The following is a 14632-nucleotide window of genomic DNA, read 5'->3' as shown; positions in this document are numbered from 1 at the left end:
GCTTGCTCAGGACATACATAAGTCAATGAAAGGCAAGATGGTAGAAATAGGTGCCCCACTATGCAGCCATTTTATCTAGTATACAACAAGTAACATACTTCTCTCATCCAAAGAAGAAGACAAAAAAAAAAGAAGAGAATGGTCCAATCTTGACAATGAAGAATACATTAGTCTCTTATTTGTCTCAACTTGTCAGCAAAAGTCATCGAAAGAGCGTCTCACATCTACCGTACTAATACTGGGCCCTGTTGTATAAAAGTTGAAATCAAACATAGAAGTCAGAAGAATTGAACGTAAGTCTCTGGATACTCAATTCTGATTAGCTAATGCATCACTTATATCTGATTTTCTGACTTATGTTTGATTGCATCTTTTTGTGCAACAGGGCCCACTGAATCATCTACTTTGCTTTTTGGGGACAAACAACTCTAGTGAATAGTGAACTGAAATTTGCTATTCAGGCAACCACACAACTGGTCCAGTTTACCAATGTATCAATATCTTGTGGATATCATTGTCACAGAGGTTGTGTCTGTAAATCAAAAAGCTTGTCTGGGGATTATCTGGCAAAGTACTGAAGTACACACACAGGAGTCTTAAGTATTATAATTTATCTAGGAGCAGATTAACTGAATAGCTTGCTACTGGGTTGTCATGGTCAAAGTTATTCATAAATTTGATTACATGAGTACTGGTAAGCTAGCATATTTGGCATGGTAAAATCAATATCTGTGGCTCCTTTGCTTTATTAATGATCTACCTACATACAAACCAGATGCTGTGTGAACTACATCTAGGTTTTAAGATTTATATTAAAAGATTTGACAACACCAGGTCTTGCCAGTGTTTCACATTGTATCGCGGAAAGCTACCATGCATCCTGCACACCTGCTACTGCACAAATTCAACTGAAAGAAAATCATGTGATCATGGTTGTGTCAGCGTCACAGTCTGATACGCTTCATTTGATTGGGTGAAACAGCAGCAAAGAACAACGGCAGCAAATTCCATCTGCATGATGAGATTCAGACTCAGACATCAAACACACGAAGACCAAATCTGTAGTCATTCATCAGCAAGTACAACATCAATAAAATGGATCATTATCAAATCCGCTATCTCACGCAGAGAAAGGGACAATTTTGGGTATTCATATCAAGGATGAATCAGTGCATACCAGTATGATTATCCCCCAGTTCTTTGCTTTTGTCCATGGTACTATAAAGAAGTTAAGGATTGATATCATGTTTGATGATGCGCTATTCATAATATATGGGTAGAGACTGCGACACTCAACCGTTGGAGGTGTGTGAAGCACCAGGCAGCCTAAAGCCAGCCAAGCTTGGTAAACCAACTGTGACAAGTCAAACAAGAAGTTTGGTGCTTTTTTTCCCCTTTTCTCATCTTTTTTTTCCTTTTTTTTTCTTAAGAGGAAAATCTTCAAGAGTAAAATTAGCCCGAGTCGCTCACTGTGAGGTAGTCAAACATTCAGGTGTGACAACAAAGACAAGCTAGACTTGTGCGAGGAGGCACAACAAACAGCATGGCATGGGCTCTACCATCGGTGTCCCGGCAAACACGGCATTGAGTCGAGAATGGACTCACGCGTGCGTGAACAATGTATATAGATGATCTCACTATCTGGTGAGTTGTTCGCGGGAGTTTTGTTTGATTCTTGTCATCACTTCACTTCTCGTCCAGTGTGCTATGCGCGCCTGTTTAGGCCATGGGGGATGTGTACAGAGTGACTAGACGCAAAAGGGATTACAAGCATTTGCCGTCCCTGTCTTTTGTTGTGCACCAAATTGTATCAAAGATGTCAACTTGTGTAGCACTAAACTATTTACAGGGCAATCTTACTGACAAGTGCCAAAAACTCTTCATGGTTCAGCTGCAATATTGTCTACTGGGCAATATCAATAGCTGGTATCCATTCTGCAATTTTAAGAATTTCTTTCTTCAAAACTGTACAACACAAAAGGAAAACAGTTGTTGCAAGAAGTTTGCACACATTTGCATGGTAAAGGCTGCCTACAGTCGACTTCCCATTTTACTTTGTTTTGTGGGAAAGATCTCCTTAGGATTCAAAATGTATATTAAGCTCCTTTTTGGTAGAAAACTGAGGCATGCATTAATTCCTCCAGTTAAAAGTTCAGGACTAAAACGGTATCATTGATAACTTACTTTTCATTAGATGCTGATCTGTACTGTAGGTAAACAGACAATATACTTTTATCCCAGTATACCCAAATTTGCCAGCAGAAAATTGTTGTCAATATCATGATAATAACAAAAAAAAAAAGTCACGCAAGTGGGGTTCCTTATTCCTCGTGTCGAGTCTGACATTCTTTTATGTACATACTGGCTTGATGCAACAACAATATTTTCACCACTCACAATTTTCCAATATTTTCGTTCGTTTCCTTTTGAGAGGGGCTTAAATTCCCTTACTATTGTACTTCGGTTCCTGATTCTTTGCTTTCACTCATTGTTAATCAAAAATTCAAACTTCTCATGACCGGGCGGAGACCTTGTGCAAACACACCGGACAAAGAGAACTGGAGGTACGAAAGGAGGGGGGGGGGGGGTGGAGGAAGTTGGAGGAGAGATGAGCGGGTATGGATTTACGCCCGATGGCCACTGCAAGGATGGAGCGATGAACGGAAGAACGGAGATGCGGGAGCGGACCAAAGTGGGATGTTAAGAGTGGTCTCCGTTTTTTCGCAAGGTTGTGGAGATGCCTGTCAGAAGGGAACATGTGACTGTCCTATCATGAATCCTAACAAGTAGAAGAGAAGGGTATGTAAAGAGGATGGGGAGGATGAGACAGAGGCGGAGGAGGAGGAGGAGGAGGAGGAGGGAGGATACCATCAAGTTAGATAAAGATGCAAACTTGTATGAGGGATTCTTACACATTACAGGGGGGATGAGGCGAGATAATGCCTCTAGGGGGAGGATGCTATTACCACTGGAGTTGGGACGGAAGTGGGTTGGGGTGATAATGGATGTTAAGGGTGGGGTAATGACCGGTGAAATGGTGCATAACATGTGCCATTTCCTATCACAACTGTGAGTTCTGCAAGCTGGAAGAGTATGTATTCTTTGCAAATAAAAAGAAAAAATAAGGAGGAAAACTGATACTGTGACAAAGATAATTTCAGCTCTGGGGTGCTGTCATTCAATTCATATACAAATAATGAGAATGAGCATAGACTAAAGAAAAAATATTCCTTTAACAAGGCTAAAGAGCATAAACTTGTATTTTTTTCTAACTCCTTGCATATCAAACAGAAAATCTTTTGAGTGCTACAGTAATCTGGTAAATGCAAAGCATCAATGAACAGATTATGAAAATCCTTTGAAAATTACTACTCAACCCTTCTTAGCATATAAACCACAATGTTCCAAGCTCAAAAATAGCCTAGCATACTGCATTTTGAGAAAGAGCTTTTCAGATACTTTAGATTAGGCAGGAGGTGACTGCAAATCACTATGAGCTCAGAGAGATAGAGAGAAAAAAAAGAGACTAAAAAATAAAAAAAAAAGAAAACCAGATAAATTATTAAACTATCTCCCTCACTGGCCAAACATTGTATTCTCTCATAGGCAGATCATGTTATAGCATAACGTCAAAGATATTAGAAAAATAATTATGTAAATACCAATATAGTCTATACAACAGTATAACTGTCAACCTACAAGACTGGAATACAAACTCACAAAAACATACATAATGTACAGAGTGATGGAGAGCATCTCGTTACACCACCCACTGACCATGGTCATCGGTGAGTCATGTTGCCACGACGACCATCCAAGTGATGCCTTTCGGGGCCTGGTTCACACGGACAGTGGAAGACACCCTCTCCTCCATTTAGCAACAACACCTTCCGCAGGTCATTGAATACATGATGTGATGGCTAACAAATTACTGCCACTACTCAGATGTTAAATTGGAAAAAAAGGGACTTCGAATACTTAGTTTCTCTATCTCTAGTTTTTCCCGTCTTCTCTCAATCTATCTGCCTATCTGTCTATCTTTCCTTCTCTCTCCATTTCGTTCCCCATTCTCTAACAGAGGCAAGACCTTAAAGCAGGATGCTGCAACCATCTAAAAAAAGTGCCTCATGTGCCCGGAGAAAGAGGGGTGAAACATTATCGTGAGGGACAACATCACTGGATGTGGATGAGAGTGGTGGGTGCCAGGGGTAGGGTGTGGGGTGGGGTGTGGGGTGGGGTGGGATATGAGGAAAAGGGAACCAGAAAGAGAGGAGGAGAGAAGGACTGAAGTGGTTATAAAGCGAGGAGGCAGGAGAAAGGGGTCAATGACTCTGGATTTTTTGTTGTGCAGGAAAAACTGGGTTGGAGAGCTTTAGGATTAAAAACCTGAAAACGGTTTTCTCAAGAATTAAGAGATGGGTACATTACACAATTTTGCCTTTCTTGCCATCATCATGAAATACAAGACAGCTGTTAGAATACATGCAAGCAAAATTTGGACAAGACATGTACTTGTATGTATCTGCATTTCGTATATATCAAAACACCAGAGCGTGAAACACTAAAACTGTGAAAGTCCCATATATACACAGTCATGCTGGTAAAGAAACTAACACTTGAAATACTTCATAATTTGATAAATCTATGATGTCGAATTTTGTTTTGTTTTGTTTTTGTTTTTGTTTTTTTTTTTTGCTAATCAGTGAAATAAGAATCCATATGTTAAACAAATTAGAATGATACCTCAGAGAAAATTTCCCCCGAACTGAATCCTTACAATCACACCCACGCCTTTGGCTTTAAAGGCATACAATATATATGGAACATAGGAAAATTGCTGGATGAATCCTGACATTGGGGCTTATCTGTCCGAGCATTACTTGAAAGTTGACTGCCATGTTTGCTGTAAGTATTCTCACAGCCCCTGACAAAAAGCTCAGTTGAATACAATGGAGTTAAATACATGGGTCCTTTCAAAACATCGATGTACACACAAAGAGAACTCACCCATGGGTATTTACAAAGTGTCTAACATTTCCCTCTGCATTACAAAATTCATAAAGATACTTACCCCACTCCACCCACTCCCCCCCCCCCCCCCCCCCCAAAAAAAAAAGAATAAAAAAATAAAATGGAAAAAAAATACTGGAACATTCACATGTAGAATCTACATCCAAACATTCAGATCATCATACATCTGAATTTTTCTTAAAAGCCAACAGGATTATCAACATCTTTTATCAGCGAGGTGACATGATCATTGTATTTCTCAATACAATGTGAGAAAATGTAGCAGTAATCTTTATATTGACACATACTATTTTAAACAGCAATATTTTAATTTGTTTCTTCAGAGATCAAGAGTGTTAAAAAGAGGGGATTGATGATACATGTTTTCCATTCTTAATGTAAAATACACTATTTTCATTTAATTTGACTATATTGGCTCTCTCTTTTCACAAGGTTCAAAAACTCAATGCTACCTATGAGTTATTCAAAATACACTGTAGCTTCTTACAAGCTCAAGACAACAAATCAGTACCAACATAATTATTAAGATTAAGGATGAAACCCAACAGCTAAAAACTAATAAGAGACGACTACAACATCCATTGAAAATCATCCTTTTATATGAACATTTTGTTTTATTCTTAATAATATATATATTTTTTTAAATCTGGAGATGGAGAACACAACAGAGAATCTTGCTAGAGATCACTTCTTGCTAAGAAAAAAAAATTGTAAAAAAAAAAGCTCAACAACAACAACAACAAAAACAGGTGATCATTACTGATTAGGCAATGGAAGTGCAATTGATGTTACCATAGATTGCACATACAATTATCTCACCATGATTGCTTTCAATACTACTACCTGAGAATTGAGAATGTTTATCAAATTTTCAGCAGTAATCTAATCCCCCAGACATCTCAACTTTTCATCCATGACTTCTCTTTTAAAAGAATCGCTCAACCCGAATGAAATGTCCGTTAATAATGTGACTCTACTCGGCTACGGCACGGCACGGTGCCTTTAATGACTAATTCCTTTCAAATTTGTCATGTCACCACCGACAATAGGTGGAATACATCTTGTGCTGCAAACCAGTGATCAAAATTCTTTTCCTTTACCCCTTTCCTTTCTTTTTAATGGGGTGGGGTGGGGAAGGGTGGTGGAGATCAGGGGAACTGATTTCTTCATAAACTAAATGACTGATGGTGAAGTGAATGTGCAAACTTTATGTATGTGACATCGCTGGTATTATTCAAGCTATGTTCCACAGCGAAAAGAGACTTGTTAAAGGTCATACAGCATCTCATGTGCATTATTGCTCGATGAGGGTACTTCAAATTTTGTAAAATAAGTTCATACATGTCTATCGCACATGATAACATAATGAGCACACTATGCTACCTTATCTATGGTCAAACAAACTTTAATCTATAAGTTACGCTACTATGCTGTTGAAAGGAAATCTTTTTGATCAGAAATTAACAGCAATTTTCAGGCATTATCTATTCTACTACATTTGCTGTATGCCCAACCCACTGCAACGAGAGACAATGGATTGGAACAACAGGTTAATGATGCTAAAACCCAAGTTGACAAATATACTTTTAGGTTGATCATTTACACATCATTATGGGACATTAACACTGCTTTGTGTCAATATAGCTGAGAGATACAATCTTCCACCTAAAAAAATTAAAGTACCTTAACTTTATAAAGAATGGTCATACCAAAAGACTGCTTTACCACATTGTCATATAATATCTGTACCTATTACACAAGATCATAGAAATTGAATGAGTTAAGTTCAGTTCATTTTTTTTTTGCACTCCACTTTCAGCACAGTATAACCAATTTTACCAAAGTGTTGGCATGATTATATGAATTATATGCTCCAATATATGTAATACAATCGTACTAAAAAAATATATAAAGTATCAAGAGATGAAAAGGCAACGACATATTAAAGGTACACTACAGCTGCGCAAACACTTCAAATATAATTTCGAGAGAGAAAGTCAAGTTGGACATTACCTCATATCCTCTTGTTTATCTATGACAGACAGACAGACACACACAGACACATACACACACATAAAAACACATGAATGTCACATTTTTCCTCCCAAAGAATTCTCCTCTGCTCATTCAATTTTACTTCCACCTGCAGACCAACACCAACAGCGGATATGCAAACGCCCGGAGAGAATTCTTTGAGCAAATGAAAATTTCTTCACCGACAAGATATTGCTCGACTTAATGGAAGGGCTAACTCCACACAGCCCTTGGGTTATTTGCCTGATATAATATTTCTCACACACCACGCCGCCATAACAGCAACCAATGACTGCAAAGTGTGTGTGTGTGTGTGTGTGTGTGTGTGTGTGTGTGTGTGCGTGAGGAGTGTACATGTGACTGTGTAAGGGTTGCTACAAAGATCGCCGCATCGAGATGAAATTGAATTGGCGATGACGAATCCATGGCGGAATCTTCTTTGAAGAAATCAATGTCACTTCAAAAGACATTGCAGAGCCCTCATTGTTGACATACTGATAACTTGCCATCCAGGTAACAAATTATACTCAATAAGTAAGGGATTCATAGAGAGGATTTTTTTTGGGGGGGGGGGGGAGGGGGGAGGTGTTGATGTTGTTGTCTATGCTAAAGTTTTTCATGTCAGCAGATTCACAGGTGTAATCAATATTTGAATTATTAATCATGCCAAACATATCCCTTGTGTCAAATAGTTTGAAAAAAGCACATAACTTTTATCAATCCAGAAGGAAACTTTGTATATTCGGTTTATAAAATGTTGAGCAAAAAACAGTGTTTCTTTGATTAGTAAAAAAAAACCACCCTTATCTCGGCATACAAGCAGAAGTGATGATTTAAGATCACTGATAAGAGTGAAAGTGATAACATTCATTCTCAATGGGGGGGGGGGGGGGGAATGGTTGATGTTTTTGAACTACATAGCAACTTGAAAGAGCCCCATTCACATGGGAATGTACCTCCAGAGGTACATAGAAACCAGATACCCCATGAGATTTGAATGGCTACATACTGTATCTGCAGTGTGATAACAAAGGGTATACATGCACAAAGTGAAACTATTCCATGGCACACAGGAGAAAGTCTTATCCACCGTGACAGAGATAGGGAAATATTTTAACATTCTGCACAGCTGTCGTCCTGATATGCTGACCTTTTGTAACATTGGAGAGCCAAGAGCAACTATTTCATCCCAAGAAAATCCTGGTGCATACAAACATGTATGTGATGTATACATACTCACACAAACACACCTAACATCCCCACACATTCATTTATGTGCAGCTTGCTTATCTACAAACACATGTGATGACTGGCGCTGGCTACGGATGAACTGTGGGTTAAGAATCGCAATTATATGATGAAATTACGCTGTGTAATCACTTTCCTCCTTGTACTAGAGAAACTGTTGCTAATATACATTGAAAAGCTAGACTGATATAATCCGAAAACTATCCAAAAATGTGCTCTCATCTCATCTAGATTTTCTTTTATAAATATCTCAAGAAAAAGCATTGGTAATATTCTACACATACAATGACAATGAAAGCTCACTATGTTGACATTCTGATTCTACATCACAAACAGACACAGGAAATGAGTGCATTTCAACTTTCCTTGAAAGATCTCATGAATACCACAGACAGATACATCAAAAGAATATGGGAAGGTGATATAAAATGTATATAAATTCGCCACCAAATCTAGCTCTGTTCTTTCTCAGTCAAAATAAATGTCAGCACAGCACAAACCTGATTACGAAAACAAGATCTTGATCCAACACATATTACTTCTTTGAATTCAATTTTAAATTAAATAAAAAAGACATAGGAAACAGGAAGAGACTTTCTTGCTACTTGTATCGAATATAGTGTTACACACACTGGAAGAAGTTTCTGCAAATTTTCAGAATATCTGACATTTTTACAGCATACATACTCCATCTCCATGCTCAGGGCCCGTAGAAATTGGATCAATTGCCGAAATCGGCGGAAACGTTGCCGTGGCTGAAATATTGGCCTTTTAATCAGGGCGGATGGTAGAAAACAGGGATAAATTACTGGAACCTCCCCACTACTCTGGCCTGGAGTGCAATTATCTTCTTCATGCTATTAATCTGTGCAATAAACCTGTCATATTGATTGTTACAGGGGTTCATGGGCTGAGCTTCATAAAAAAGGTGTGTGTGGGTGTGTGGGGGGGGGTGGGGGAGGTGGAAAGGTAGAGAGTGGATGGACTGTTACAAAACAGTGAAACATCAACGGCAACAAAACAAAGGCAATGACCACCATTAAAGGACAAGTTCACCTTCATAGACATGTGGGTTGAGTGAATGCAGCAATATTTGTAGAACACATCAGTGAGAGTTTGAGCAAAATCAGACAATCCGTTCAAAAGTTATGAATTTTTGAAGTTTCTGCTCAGTCACGGCTGGATGAAAAGACTACTATAGCTTGTGATGTCACATGAGTGCAACGATGTAAAGAAAGAATAAGGAAAATTCAACATATTTCCATTTTTCTCGCATAACAAAATAACACTTGACTTCTGTCTTTCAGAAGGCAGGGGGAATAATATTACCCTTAACATACGTCAGTAGCAAGTCGAAAAAATATGCACTTTATTCAAAGAGTAAAGTTTTGTGAAATTCTCTTTTTATTTTCCTGATATAGTAGTACGCATGTGACATCGTACACTGTAGTAGTCTTCTCTTCCAGCAGCGACTGCGCAGATACTTAAAATATTCATAACTTTTGAACGGATTGTCCAATTTTCCTCAAAATTTCACTTATGTGTTCTACTAATATTGCTGCATTCTCTCAATCCTTATGTATATGAAGGTGGACTTGTCCTTTAAACAACCCTACATATAAGCTGGTTAACAAAAGGGTTTGTTCTGCACAAACAAAGGACGGCTTTTTGGAAGTTCACAGCACACTGCTTATTTTTCTAAAGCTCTGTTGTCCAATAAAAAAGAGATTCAAAAGAGTTTTACGATGCAATGTAATCGTTGTATTTACTCTAACCTTTTTCTGAAAATTCCTTTTGACTAAAAAGTTCAAAATACTCAATCTAATGACCAACAACAAATCACTCAATAATGACAATATTATGCAACTTCCTTTATGTTCTTCGAAGAAGTATTCTGTAGGAATTGAAAAACAATGGCTTCTCATTTCCAATGAGTTTTGCCTACATAGTACAACATTTGCATCAAATACAAGAGTACTGACGACATTTCAAAAATCACTTGCAAAATCCTTTCGAATGTTGTGGCGCTCTGTTTGCCCGTTATGGAAATGAAATATTCATTCTCTGCATCTTCAAACATCATTCGGGTATCATCTGAACCGTCCATCGATAATCCCTCTGCAAATACGGCGGAGGAGATTATCGTTATCTGGTTACGGCCTTAATGTGGAGAAAATCCTGTTTTCATAGTGTGGGGGGGGGGGGGGTTGAGAATCAACGAGCGATAATCGGATTGTTTCGCGCAGTCATCCCATAAAAGATGATTTGATTTTGTGCCGTTTCATGAGATCGAGTTCTCATTCCTTATGGATGAGGCTTTCAAAATCTCCTGTAGGTCAAATCAAACCACTGAAGCTGCATGCAGGCTAAATACAACAAAGACTCATATTTCCATTTGATGCCAGTGGAATAGGAAGTTCTTTTCTATCTAACCTGAACCTGCTTTTGCAGGAAAATAAATACACCTAAAAAGATATAAGGTTGTTTCTGAGACTTTTATGGTGATGCAAAATCAAGAGTTATCTATACGAAGTCGCATAAGATTAACTGCGGATTCAAAAACATATACTATATGGTCATTACTTTTTTCTTTCTTTCCGGATGAAAAGGGCTACAAAAAGAGACAAAACAAGAAAGAAAGAACACAAAGATGTATATTAAGCTGATGCAAGGTAATGCAAGAGCTGGTCAAAAACAGTCTATATGGCTCGCATATTTTGTAGTCATTCTATTTGTGTGTGTGTGTGTGTGTGTGTGTGTCAGTGTATTTACCAAATCATCCAAGCTTGCACAGAAAATGACATCTAACAACTTATCATTTACTTGGCAAATACATAAATAAAAATAAATGATCATGTGTTGGTAATGGAGTCTGTATGAATCTCCTTCCTCCTAGCCACAGTATTCTCACCTTATCACCAGACTTTGAATGACATTCACGACTCAGCTGACCTATCTGATCTCATGCTTGTAAACTGAGAGCCAATAGGATGTCGGGGCAATACTAATGAAGATTGTGATGTTAACAATGGTGATATTAATGATAATGGCAACTATGATTCTGACAAAGGCAATTATGAAACCAAATATCAGCTATGAATACAATCATTCACTGTCGCTGATTCTCTATAATCAATTTTTAAGATCATCCAAACTCTTGCTGCCGAGATGCAATGACTAAAACGATCCTGTGATTTTGACCCATGCCCGGACCTGAGCGAAAGCAATTATGAGGGGCTTAACGAGCGACCATTCCAGACGTGAAGCAGTCATTTCATGCGTGGTTGACCAACTACGTTGAAGCGCCTGCCTGGTCACTCATTCTTCTTGGTCTAGAGGTAACTCCAAGGCTAGCTTCACACACGATCCTTTCACAACCTCAAACAGCATGCATGCCAGATCAGGAATAGCATGGCTCCATAATTAAGAAGACACTAATGACTGAAATCTACCCTTCAGCATGAATGCAGAGATTTTGAACCAAGGAATTATCTCTTCCAAGGAATGAAAAAAAAAATGCAACACAAGGGGAACAATTGAGCAACGCGGCAACTAATTATCGTCTGCTGCACCCCAGGGCATCAACTTCAGATGTACCGAACATGGCAGCTCATTTTAGGGTGATGAATGTAACTCCCAAGGTTCCCATCACGACCATCATCGTGACCCAGATACATAATAATCGTGATTAATGGGAAATGCTTGAGATTACGCATTGGGATTCTATATTAGGCTAATGGAATTAAAGATGATTATCAACGACAGACAAAAGACAGAATGGTGGATAAAATGAAAATTTCTGACGGATTTGTCACAAAAGTCTTTGAACGGTATTACCAGCGCATTGGCTGCTATATATATATATATTACGGATAGTGCACATTACATTTGCAACATACCGACAAGTAGTATTCGATGTGAGCTGTGTGCCACTCCCCATCGTTGACTCCGCCCACACGGCTAGCCGTTACCATGGTGACGGTGCTGCCAGTGGAGAAGGAGAATCGCACCTGTCCATCAGTGATCTCCAGGGCGATGAAGTCATGTTGCTGGTTGTAACGTCCGTTGTAGAAGATCAGTCCGTTTGGCTCCTGGGTAGCAAAGCTGGGTGTGGAAGCAAGAACAATGGATAGATTCCACATCAGAACAAAAGAGGTTTCCATTTCCTGCAACTTTAATTTTAATCCAACATCATCAGAAAGTGATGCGAAGTATTGCTAATTTCACAGTATTTTCCTTTGTTATTACATTGTATTGATATTGTGATATCATGTGTATGTAAATGTTTTGTATTGTTGGAAATTGAATAAAATGAAATAAAATATGATATGAAATAAAATATGATATGAGGTAATAAACATATCATTTCAAATGAATTCTCCAACATTTTGAACTAACATCTTGTTCTTTTTCATTCTGATATCTATTTTACATCAATATCTCTGTTTCTATAAAAGGTCTTTTTCCACATCTCAACAGCAAAGTGAAAACACGCAGGCAATTTCCTTTGATCTTTCTAATTCTATATAAAGATGATGATGATGATGATCCACAGCATTTGTATGGCGCCATATATCTGTCACAGAAACATTCAAAGGCGCAGACTCCTCCAAGACAGTTAGCAATTAAATGTCTGGTGAAGAAGATAAAGATATATAAAGAGCGACATTATCTTCACTTTTGCAGATCTTTATAAACACCATTTGCACAATGTATATCTTCTACTGCATTCATGTGCAGCATGTAATGCAATTGATGTCTCTGTAGGCAAAAGTCAAACATTATGGCATCAAAAGGAATATTGATATTCATATTTAAAAAAACAAAAACACATGCGCAAAAGAGGGAAAGAAAACAAATTCAAAAACTTGGATGTCATCATAACTTTTTTATATTCATTGCTTGTTCATACCACATTATCCATTCATCACTAAATCAACTCCATTATTCACATTAAAATAACCAGGAAAATGGAGAATACGAAAAAAAAAATTGAGAATGGGGTAACAGACTATGGAATTTCATGCTGAATACTTATTTGGCTTTTCTTCCACTATTAAACATTTTCAATCCAAGAAAAAATGTTCCCCATCCAGTTTGGAATGCTAAGATTGACAATCACAGTCACGGCAATCAGAGACGGAGAGAACATACTTAGAGATTTTGAAACAGTATCTTCAAATTTCTCACTGGAGCATTGTTTCACTTAATTGGTGTACACTTTCAACATAATCCAGAGAATTGGGGGGCTAGGATTCATTTCTCTTTCCTCTCGCCCTCCTCACTACCCCCTTCCCATCTCCTCTTGAGGGATGGATGAAGAGGTTGCTAGGGGAGAAGTTGGAGGATTTTTGCGGTCCTCGAGGGCTGGAATAATTGGTGGATGTATCACCGGTGACAGGGGCAAATTTGAACAAGGCCTGAATCATTAAAGTAAAGGTGATTCATAGGAAGACTTGAAGACAATGGAGAGGGAGCCACCACTGCTAGGAGACGGTAAGTGAGAAGGGGGGATACAATTAGGGCGAGAACTCGTAATTGGCATGACACTCTAAGAGTGCAGTCAAACCAACGGGAATATCTCTAGAATGACTCTGATGCAATGTCAATCTGTGTGATGGGTTAAAAAAAAAATCTATTCCAATTTTCATGATTATCATAAGTCTTTGACAGGTCCTCCTTAAGTCATCACAGTTTTCCTGAAGATCAGAAAGTTTGGAATGCAAATAGCATGTCAAATTGTACTTGAGAATGTAATGAATATCCAATTCTCTGATCATTGCATACTTAATAACAATATACCCTATGGCACCAAGCTGAGAAACTTGTCATGAATGATGAAAATCATGACACTGAATCTGAACTTTGCTCATTTCCAACAAGACTTGCAAATTTTCAAGCCAACACATGACCTTTATATACTCTGCTACAAACCTCCAATAGTGATTGGTGAATATGAGTTTGATATTCATTCTAAAAGATCAATTTGATTCATTCTTGTGATCTGACAAATGAAAATCATGGTATAGGAGTTTCACAGAGTACTTTGTGTTGCATCTGAACCTGTTGAGGATGAGTCCCAAGTATAAACGGGCTGGTGTCTATGTGAAATGCGTGTTATAGCAAAATCAATCCGTCTTCAACGCGTTAATAACTGAACTCAATCCTTTGCATTTCAACCGGCCCGTTGCATAAAAGTTAAATCATGGTAACTTTGCCATCCAATGGTAACTTCCGAGCAATTCTTGATTTTGATTGACTGTTGAGTACTGTTACCATGGTAGTTACCATTGGATGGCAAAGTTACCCCAATAGTAAT

General features: G+C 38.2%; 1 protein-coding gene across 1 annotated transcript in view; it reads right to left on the bottom strand.

Annotated features, from left to right (window-relative positions):
* LOC139743812 (cadherin EGF LAG seven-pass G-type receptor 1-like) overlaps positions 1 to 14632 on the bottom strand; it is a 98101-nt gene that overhangs the window by 41181 nt on the left and 42288 nt on the right. The window contains exon 3 of the mRNA XM_071654268.1: positions 12213 to 12417. Coding sequence (XP_071510369.1) covers positions 12213 to 12417 — 205 coding nt within the window. The remainder of the gene's footprint in view (positions 1 to 12212; positions 12418 to 14632) is intronic.

The sequence above is a fragment of the Diadema antillarum genome, unplaced genomic scaffold, assembly GCF_040938485.1.
Source record: "Diadema antillarum isolate AM-2024a unplaced genomic scaffold, OU_Dant_1.0 seq00001107_RagTag, whole genome shotgun sequence".
Classification (NCBI taxonomy): Eukaryota; Metazoa; Echinodermata; class Echinoidea; order Diadematoida; family Diadematidae; genus Diadema; species Diadema antillarum.
Note: the sequence above shows the minus strand (reverse complement) of the source record. Positions and strands in the feature narration are given on the sequence as shown.